The sequence below is a fragment of the Bremia lactucae genome, linkage group LG8 (assembly GCF_004359215.1).
Source record: "Bremia lactucae strain SF5 linkage group LG8, whole genome shotgun sequence".
NCBI classification, from domain to species: domain Eukaryota; phylum Oomycota; class Peronosporomycetes; order Peronosporales; family Peronosporaceae; genus Bremia; species Bremia lactucae.
The window spans coordinates 686,455-696,349 of NC_090617.1; the positions used below are offsets into that span (position 1 = coordinate 686,455).

General features: G+C 46.5%; 2 protein-coding genes across 2 annotated transcripts; one reads left to right on the forward strand and one right to left on the reverse strand.

Annotated features, from left to right (window-relative positions):
• Positions 1-244: 244 nt before the first annotated feature.
• Positions 245-6,568, forward strand: CCR75_002615 (uncharacterized protein; the record flags this gene model as incomplete). Its single annotated transcript, XM_067960712.1, has 1 exon — positions 245-6,568. The coding sequence occupies one exon, from the start codon at positions 245-247 to the stop codon at positions 6,566-6,568; it is 6,324 nt and encodes a 2,107-aa protein (XP_067823198.1).
• A 428-nt stretch (positions 6,569-6,996) lies between these two features.
• CCR75_002614 (uncharacterized protein) lies at positions 6,997-8,478 on the reverse strand (the record flags this gene model as incomplete). The annotated part of the gene is made up of 1 exon (XM_067960711.1): positions 6,997-8,478. One exon carries the CDS (start codon positions 8,476-8,478, stop codon positions 6,997-6,999), a length of 1,482 nt encoding a protein of 493 aa, XP_067823197.1.
• Positions 8,479-9,895: the final 1,417 nt, after the last annotated feature.

The following is a 9,895-nucleotide window of genomic DNA, read 5'->3' on the forward strand; positions in this document are numbered from 1 at the left end:
ATAAAAGAGATTTGTAAATAAGATTATAGGAGGGGTTCTTGTTTAGATTAATTCTTGATCTAAGACATGTTTAGAGTGGTGTGTGTACCAGTACTGTCTTCTTGCTACCGGTTTCCTTCCAAGTTCTGTCGGGTCGACAACCCGCCATCTTTGTCCGCCGGGCTATACATTAACGTATCAAGGCTTCTTAAGCGTGACCCCATAATCGCTGCGACGCGCTCGCAATCAGCGTTTCCGCTGCTTTATGTCGACACTCCCGCCTTTTGACGATACCACGGCACTCCGGCGCTTCTTGCAAACGCAGAGCGTTGACATAATCTGTCATGACATAATTCCAAAGCTTCTGTCAGGATTGCGGCGTCACCCAGGATTAGTAGACATGCATGAGCCCACTTCAGTACCTTTAGCAAAAGTCGGCGACTTCCTTGACGCTATTTTATTGGCACATGCCGACCGTTCACTGAATCAAGATAATGATTTTTTGCTTAATGATGGTCCGTTTTCTTTTGTTGCCAAAGATGCCTTTCTGGCGCAATTCTGCACGCATAGCAGCACGGAAGCGCTCTGTGGCTACTTGTTTCAGCGCAACGACATTGTATTTAATTGCAAGACATGTCAGTCGGATGAGACGTGTGTGCTGTGCCTCAAATGCTTTCAAAATGGCAACCACGAGGGCCACGACGTGTTTTTTCACCGCACGAATCCAGGTGGCGTTTGTGATTGTGGTGATAGCGAAGCGTGGGCGCCCGAGGGGTTTTGTGTAAATCATGGCCAGCGAAGTGAGAATTCAGCTTTAAGTAATGAACGTGCGACTAATGGAGCATTGCCTGAGAGCATTGTTCGAATCGCCGACGCTTTGTTTCGAGCACTTGTCGAGTTTAGTGTCGACATGGCGAAGCGGTCGATGCAAGCGTTTGACGCAGAGACTGTCGATGCCCAAGGGCGGCAGACGCTGCAGTTCTTACGAAAACGCGTACAAGAACAAGGCAGGACGATGGAGGACGCCCAGCGACTAGAGCGCCAGTTTCACGTGCGCATTTGCAACGATGACGTGCATTCGGATGAGGATCTGATTCGATCACTGACACAAAAGCGGATTCCACGGGCAGAGGATCTCGTGCGGGCAATTGATTCGAATGGGTCGGAACTTGTGGCTCAACAGCTGACGTTGCGAGACGCTTTGACGCTCATGCAGGCGCTGAAGAGCGAGGGATGGCACGTGTGTGTGGTGCAAGACCAATTTGTACAGGAGGAAGACGTGTTACTACGTGTTACGCAATGGATCAAGACGATTTGCAGCATTTCAAAGCAGCTTCATGACCTGTTTTGTGGTCAATTGCTGGCTACGGATGGCCACAAAAAGGAGCCGATGCAAGTCATGTTTCTCTCGGATCCATATTTTCGGAAGGATATTGTCCTGGAATTGTATCAACTGTATTTAAAGCTACAAGGGGATAAAGACCCGAAGCTGCAGTTTTCGATTGTTTTTCTTAAAGTATACAACCGAATGATGTTGAAATATTTCTGTGGCGTTGGCACGCGAGAAGAATCGTTGTTTCAGTATGGAGTGCAAATTCTGACAACGCCATCAATTGTCTACCATTTGGCAAGCCAGGGGTTGCTGGACATGCTTCTAGAAACAATTAATACCGCGCTAGAAATGGCACGCTTGCCCATAGAATCACCCCATCCGCACCAAAGTGTTTGCAAGTCTTTGGACTGCGATCATCCACTTTTAAGATTTAAGCGGTATCACTATGTGATTGAAAATTTTGGTTACGTGCTGGGGATCCCAGCAATGTCGAGTGGTTTTCTTCTTCAATCGAATTTGCTTGAAAAATGGCTGGCTGCACTTGCAAAAATGCAGGGGCTTGACCCTCAAGTGCGAATTCAAGATGGAAGAGCTCATGTGACGTACGAAACGCAGTCGTGGCTCACGGCATTTGCTTTCCATGCCAGTGTGAGCAAAATTCATACCTTAATTTCAAAAGGTCTTCGTCATTTTGAAGCTAAAAATACCGAAACTTGCAATCAGGATCGCGAACGGATGGTGTTGAATATGCTAGAAGCTTTTTGGCACCAATTAGACCAAGCAGCGATGACGACAACTCGCTTCCAGCTGTATATATCGCCGTGTGGCAGACTGCTAGGCTCCAACTGTGCAGACAAGATTGTCAAATATGATGTGTCAGCACAACCAGTGTCGTTTCACAACCCACTTCATGGTCTAATGGCTAATTTTCTTATTGAAAGTCTCTATTATGGGCCTTGTTCGGCTCCTGGAAGTGGTCTCCCGTGGATTCGGTCCTGGAGCACACTTTTTGAGCGCTCCATGGCAAAGCAGCTGCACTTTGACAAAATTGAGGGCGATGAGAAAAGTTTATTGGTTCAACAGAAGAAAAGAATGTTAATTTATGGAATGATGGAGTTCCCCCTTCGATCGTTAATACTTTGCGCACAAATTAGCTGTGGGCTTTGGATTCGTAATGGTCAGAATATGCAGCGCCAAATGCTGAATTATACGAGCCCGCCATGGTGTAGTGAATTACGAGACTTAGACCTATTCTTAGTACAACTGAGTGCGACAATTATAAGTTTTCCAACGTTTTTGACGATATTTTTTGATCGATTTGGTATGTCCGAGTGGCTAGTGACTTGGGCAAATATTCGCAATACAAGCGACGAAAGTTCCAATTTTTTTGCTCGGGAAGCTATAGGAACTGCATCAGAGGATATAAAACTTGTCGGTATTTTAGAAGCTGCGCTACTGCAGCTTCTTTGGATTGTTACCGAACTTAGACCTCCTGCAGATGCAGTTGAGCTCATGGACACGATCCTCCGTCGTGAGGTTATTCATCGGCTTTGCCAGCACCCTTGCCGACTGTCCGAACTACTTGATCAGACTGCATTTGTCGTGTCGACACCTTCTAATGGCATTGTGGCTCGTCAAGAAAGGCAGCACCTTTCGCGGCTTGAGCGAATTCTTGAGGAAGTTGCTGATGAACAGGTTAAGCGATCTGTTACGATGGCTTCGCTCGGCAAGGATGCTGATGAAAGTATGGAAGATGAGCCTACCCAGTACATTATAAGAAAAGCCTTCTATAAGGAATATGATCCATCTTATTATCACCTTAGTCGGTCAGGTCACGAGAAGGCGCAGTTTGCTCGACAAGAAGCCTTATTCAAGACGTGGAAAGTAGAGGATCCACCGATCCCGATAGTGACACAAATTCCACCACCTCACTTGTCTCTTGGCCCAGTGCGATTTCTCGTGCTGGACAAAGGTTTGCTCAATATCTTGCGGCTCGTGTTGGAAGATGCACGTTGTCAAATCAGTGGCCATAGCGAATGTTATAGGTGTATTTCTGGAGCAAAGAGGACGAATGCTATGGTGCTGCAACGTTCAATTCACTTGATTAATGTGGCTGTGCTTGTGCTTAAGCAAAGAGCCAGCGAATTTATTTTGCCGCAAGAAAATGAGATTGTGTGTTCTGAGAGCAAAAGGCGCCAGACACTTGCCTTACTGCGTAGTGGCCCGGAGGCATACGAAGATTCGGATACAAAGTCTCGTGGAAAAAAACGTGTAAAAAGGCAAGCTACATCAAGTGATGAGACAAATGCTCAAATATGTAGTGATAGCGATCAAGGCGACACAAGCGACGTTAAAGATTCAAGTATCGTAGCCTTGCTTGTGGCGATGGCGAGGGATATGGTAAAGCATGACTTTGATGCATCAAAATCGACGATCGCTGCCATTTATTGGGTTTTAAAAGAGTTGGCAGAGATGGACAGTACGATTCATGCGTACGTTGAGCTTCGCGTTTGGAGCGGTATCATTAAACACGAAGACCAATCGGCAAAGAATGGAATGTCGAAAAATGAACTCAAAAAGCATCACCAACAACGTGCTATTGCGGCAATGATGGCACGCCAAAATGCTTTCGCTCAATCAAGTGCCTTTGCTGAGATGGATGCCAAGGAGGACGAAGCAATTGACTTGGATGGATCGAAAATTAATGGCGATTATGGGTTGATCACATACAATGAAATTTCAGAAACTACAATAATCTATCGACCTCCTCCGCCACCAGACTGCATCATCTGCTCGCAGAAGGAGAAGATTGAGCCAATTATGTATATTGGCCATGCGCAAATGAGTCGAGTCAGCTCGCACGCGCTCAAAACTGTTGCTGACGACGTGGAGACTAATGTCACTGACGAAGAAGCGTCTGCCATCGGAGCCATATGTTTCCCTCCGCCTATTCATTTGTCGCTCTGTGGCCATGCTGTCCACTTGCATTGTTGGCAAAAGTACTTTGAGTCGGTGCGGGCTCAGTCGCGATTTAATCTTGATCATAGTCAGACGAACATAGCATTTGATGCCAATTTTGGTGAGTTTCTATGCCCGTTGTGTCAGACGCTTAGTTCAATGCTTATTCCGTGGCTACCAATCTGTCCGCCGCTTACGTTGGCAGATCAGCAACGAGACCGAGACGCCATGGAACAAGTTTTTCAGTTAAAGCAAGACACCTCGAGTATATTATCGTGGTTGTCACGTGGACTGCCGAGTCGATTAGAAGCGTTTGCTCCGCAGAATGACAATAAGAAACATAATAACAAAAATGAGGACCGACGTACTTACTTGCAGCAACAAGATGACGTTCGTGCTATGAATCAATTTGCTGTTGGATTTCTTGAATCAATGGTACGCTTTCAACCAGAGATGGCTCATCCTACAAGTGCAATGAGTGCTCTCAAAAAAGGTTTTTTTTCGACCGGAGCACAATTATCGCATTTGATCTGGACATCAGTAGCCTCGACAATTACAAGCACTCAATTGAGTAGCATTTCGTCTGCTGTGTGTTCGCTAAAAGCACATGCGACATCATCGAAGAATGGAAATAAAGCAGCTAGCTGGCGAGCGAATAGTCCGGCCCGACCTCCGGGACGTACAGGTTCTGTCACGGCAGCCTCTTCCTTTTCGTCGTTGAGAATTACGAACATTTTGAATCCTATGGTGCCGTGCTTAGCAACGCGTGTTGCTGTGTCATTGCCAGAAGCACTTGACCCCCAGCTGGACCATTTCGCACCCCAAGACGACAGCAAGCTTAACATTTTGCTACGCGCGCTACGCCGCATGCCGTTGCTCTTTTCAAATCGCCATTGGGGATTTTACCAAAGTTTGTGCTTTCCAATAGTGCAGAATCTTCGACTTGCTTTATCAGCCGAGCAGTGGTTAGAGACATTGTCCCAAGGACCACCGCTTGAACTCGGTTTACCAATTCTAAGCCAGGATTTATTCTACCTTTGTATCGCTATCTGTTGTAGCATGCTGACGACTAAAGCAGATATCATGCTTACTATTCGATCTCTCTGCGTCCTTTACATGGCTCAAGTGCTTATCCAATTGGCTCGCATGGAAGCGGAAGATGACGACGATTGCCATGAGGAAGATGCAAAAAAACATTGTGCGAACTCAGGAGATGGAGGCTCTCCTGAGCAAATAGAAGAGATGCAGCGTGGACTTGAAAGACTGATGGCACGCTTAGCTCACGAAGCTGGCGTGGCTTGTGTCGATCAAAGTGACATGCCGATCGGTCGACGGCCAGCACCACAGGGACGGCAGCTTGAATTGCTATTTAAATCGTCGTGCCTGGCATTCATGCGGCAAGTGACTCTTCTTTGCCGTGCATTCTTTCGAGGCGAACAAGACCCAGATGCGTCATGGAGTGCCAATTTTGTCGGCTCGTTGCGGCTTAGCACAAGCTATCACGGTATGTGTCAGCAATTGGGAATCCCACGAATCGTTCAGTTGATAGCGGATGAAAACCTTGTCGACTATCTCTTACGAGCTGCTCGTGAGCTTCGTACTCGCCCTTCAAGTGCTGCTGTGTCAAAAGAACTTCAATTCCGCTACCAGCAGCGTGGCCACGCCGATCACCTTCGTATCGAGCTTGAAAAGTTCGTTTCCAAGGAGGGTCAACAAGGTGATTGGGCAGCGCGAGAAGCCCTCATTGCACGCAGTAATCTACGAAAAATACCAAAGCTCCCGTTTCGCCTGGAGCCCGATACACAACAGGGCAAACGATTGTTTCATTTTGCTAATATACGGCTTGTAAAGCTACCGTCGGCGTACACTGATCTTCATTCCGAGGTGTTGGGGAAAAGTAAGTGCAAGCAAACCTGGAATACTGTGGAGAATCCAGCGATTTGCCTCGTGTGTGAACAGATCCTTTGTGCTGGTACAGAGTGTTGTCGTCGGCGCAGTGACGGTATGGGCGCGTGCACTTATCATGCCAGTACATGTGGCGCTGGCGTTGGATTGTTTTTTCTCATGCGGTCGTCGTCAGTCCTATTAATTTTTGGCCCGAGAAGCTCTTACTTTGGTTCGCCGTATCTTGACATGTTTGGTGAAGAAGATATAAACGTGCGCCGTGGTCGGCCCTTGCATCTGAGTGCGAAGCGTATGAAAGCGCTACAAGTGCTCTACGCATCCCATCAGCTCGCTAATGAGGTCGCACGAAATCGACGAACCTCAGACCAGTACATTCGAAATAACTATTACTGAGCCGAACGAGCTTTCAATTATATTGATAATTATAAAAAATAAAAGCAGTGGGTGTGAAAGGTATTTTACAATTTTGAGCTCGCATAGTCATAAAGTGCAGCAAGCTCTATCAATTAAGAAGCTAAAGGATCCATCCCACTTTAACAGTGGCTTTATTACGAATTGACCACGATCGCTGATTAAAACTCAAGCCGTATACCAAACGGCAATGCTCAATTCTTAGAATGCATTCTCGAGAGAAACCTTCTGAGCCATGGTAATCCAAAAATGACCCGGCTATACTGCTCTATAAGAATATACTCCTCTATTAGAACATTGCTACTCGCGACGGTGTCTTTCTATGTATAAGTAGACTGCATTCATTTCTGGAGAGGATTACGTCAGCAATTGCTTCGTGATGCAAAACGTAACCACCTAAGTGCACGCGGTTACTTCTTCTCCATCGGCGCGGGTCGAGCTGGCTCCGGTGCCACGACAATCTTGTCCTTGATCATACCCCATGGTGCCATGGTCACAAGCTCCTCCGCCGCCGTCGGGTGGATCGCAACGATATTGTCAAAGTCGGTTTTCGTAGCGTTCATCTTGACGGCCACGCCAAAGCCTTGCATCATCTCGTCCGCGCCTTCGCCAGCCACGTGGACACCCACGACAGTCTCTCGCTCGCCCACAGTCACCAACTTCATCGCTGTTTTTCCTTTGCGTTCCGGATCGGCCATTGAATGCACCAAATTCACAAATGTACTCGTGTAGACCTTGACATTCTCTTGGCCGTATTTCGCAATGGCTTCAGGCTCTGTGTAGCCAATCGTACCAATTGGAGGGTGGCTAAAAATAACCGTCGGGATCTGATGATAGTTCAAACACGCGTCTTTTTCGCCGCCAAAGAGCCGGTCCGCTAGACGACGACCGGCCGCAATGGCTACAGGCGTCAATTCCCACCCTGTCACAGTCGCGTCACCAATTGCGTACACGCCAGGCACAGATGTGTTTTCTTGGGCATCCACTTCAATAAACCCACCTTCAGAGAGTTTAACGCCAATCTGTTCGAGCCCAAGGTCCTGAGTGCGGGGAATGCGGCCGACCGCGTATAAGATCGCATCAAAGCCCGAGAAACGCGCTTCTTCTCCGTTGATTGTGACGACGAGCGTGAGCTGACCGTTTTCTTGCTTTTCGACACGAACAACGCGCATCTGACGCACGAATGTCACGCCTGCTTTCTCCATCTCAGTGTTGACGAGGTCGCGCACAATAGGGTCGAATTTACGCAGTACTTGGTCATAACGGCAGAATAGCGTCGTGTTACTCTTGAGCACGTTAAAGATACCAGCTAACTCAACAGCAATGTAGCCAGCGCCTACCACAGCTACATTTTGGGGCTGGTGCTCAAGTTTAAAAAAATCATCACTGTCAATGACGTGCTCTTTACCAGGCAGATCGGATACATTGGGAATGCCACCAGGGGCCACAAGCACGTGTTTACCAGTGTATACGTGACCTGCCACTTCAATCTTGTCCTTGGCAACAAGCTTCGCGATGCCCTGGACGTGGTCCACCTTGGCGTTGCCGAGATTACGCGCGTAAATGCCATTGAGACGCTTGATGTACGCGTCGCGCTTGGTTTTCATGTTGGCCCAATCGAAATCTCCGAAGGCAAATTCTTTAGTCGCCGTGTTAATACTGTAGTCCTTGTTCCGGTTCAGATGCTCCACGTGGGCGGCCAAGTTAAACATGACCTTCTTGGGCACGCAGCCAAAGTTAACGCAAGTGCCCCCTAGACCCATGCCATTGAATTCGCGACCGCGCTCTACTATAAGAACCTTTGCTCCAAACGAGGCCGCGCGCCGAGCCGAAGCCATTCCACCACTGCCACCGCCAATCACCATGTAGTCATAGATCATCTTTGAGTTCATGGCTGCAATTTGGATAATGAAGATATGAGGTGGGTTGTGAGCCTTTATATCAACCAATTGAAAGGAGGGGAGATTTAATAAGGTTCTGGTTCAGTAATGGGATTCACGCTAATTGTCAAGAAGTAAAACCATAAAATATTTTTATGTGGTCCTTATTTCACAGTGTGGTTTTAAGGTATTTGGAAAGCGGTTGTTTAGAGAAATTATTAAAGCATTGAATATAATCGCTTCTACCCACAATTATGTTGCTACGTTCTTATAGTGCAGCATACTTCGTGCTATTTCTGTAACGGGGCACTGCCGACTTGAACTGCTCCAGTACAAGTCCACTTCGCTCTGCTTCAGTGCGAGTGGTGGCTCACGTCACTTCACGTACACTAGTACGTGCAGAGGAAGACTCTCTTTGAAACACTTGCTTTAAAGAGGGTTAAAAGAAAACTGCGTTAATATAATTAAGCTCTTCTGTTTCTATCTATTTCATACTAACTTAATTATAAACTAATAAAAAACATGCAGTGAAGTCTTATCTGCCTCTCTCATTGCGCGCGTCCAGCGCTGACTGGACCGCGGAGAAAGTAAATATAATGACCTATATCTACAATGGATAAGCTTTCCGAATATTACTACGTAAAGTAATTTTCTCCGATATTATCTACCTTATATGTAACGGGGTGTATCGTTACATGAAATTAAAAATTAAAGGTTGTAAATTAATATATTATCTAAAAGGTTGATAATATTTGGAGAATATTACTTTACATGGTAATATTCTAAAAGCTTATGCATTGGTAGATATAGACCATTATATCGACTTTCTCCGCGATCCAGTCAGTGCTGGACGCGCGCAAAGAGAAAGACAGATAAGACTTTATTACATGTTTTGTATTAGTTTATAAATAAGTTGGTACTAAGTAGATAGACAAGAAGAACTTTATTGTATCAAATACAGTTTTCTTTTAACCCTCTTTAAAGCAAGTGATTCAAAGAGAGTCTTCCTCTGCACGTACTAGTGTACGTGAAGTGACGTAAGCACCGCTCGCACTGAGGCAGTGCGAGGTGGACTTGTAATGAAGCAGTACAAGTCAGTAGTGCCCCGTTACTCCTGGTAGCACTTTGAGTCCGTCCAAGGACCAACAGTTCCACCATCTAACATGGACATGTTAGATTATAATGGAAATACGCATCACGTTTTGCGTGATAGCTACTCCTTTCTGAGTGACATAGAAAGGAGTGCGGTCGAACGAATGAGTTTGACCGTCGGGAATGATGCCATCTTGGCCTTGCTGTCCGGTTTGGACAGAGATGCCCTCCATTCAGCCATCGCCAAGTTCATACAACATGAACTTGACGAGGCGAAGGAGAAGGTAGCCTTGCTTAATCAGCAAGGCTCTCAACAGGCAGAACTGTTGAGGTTACA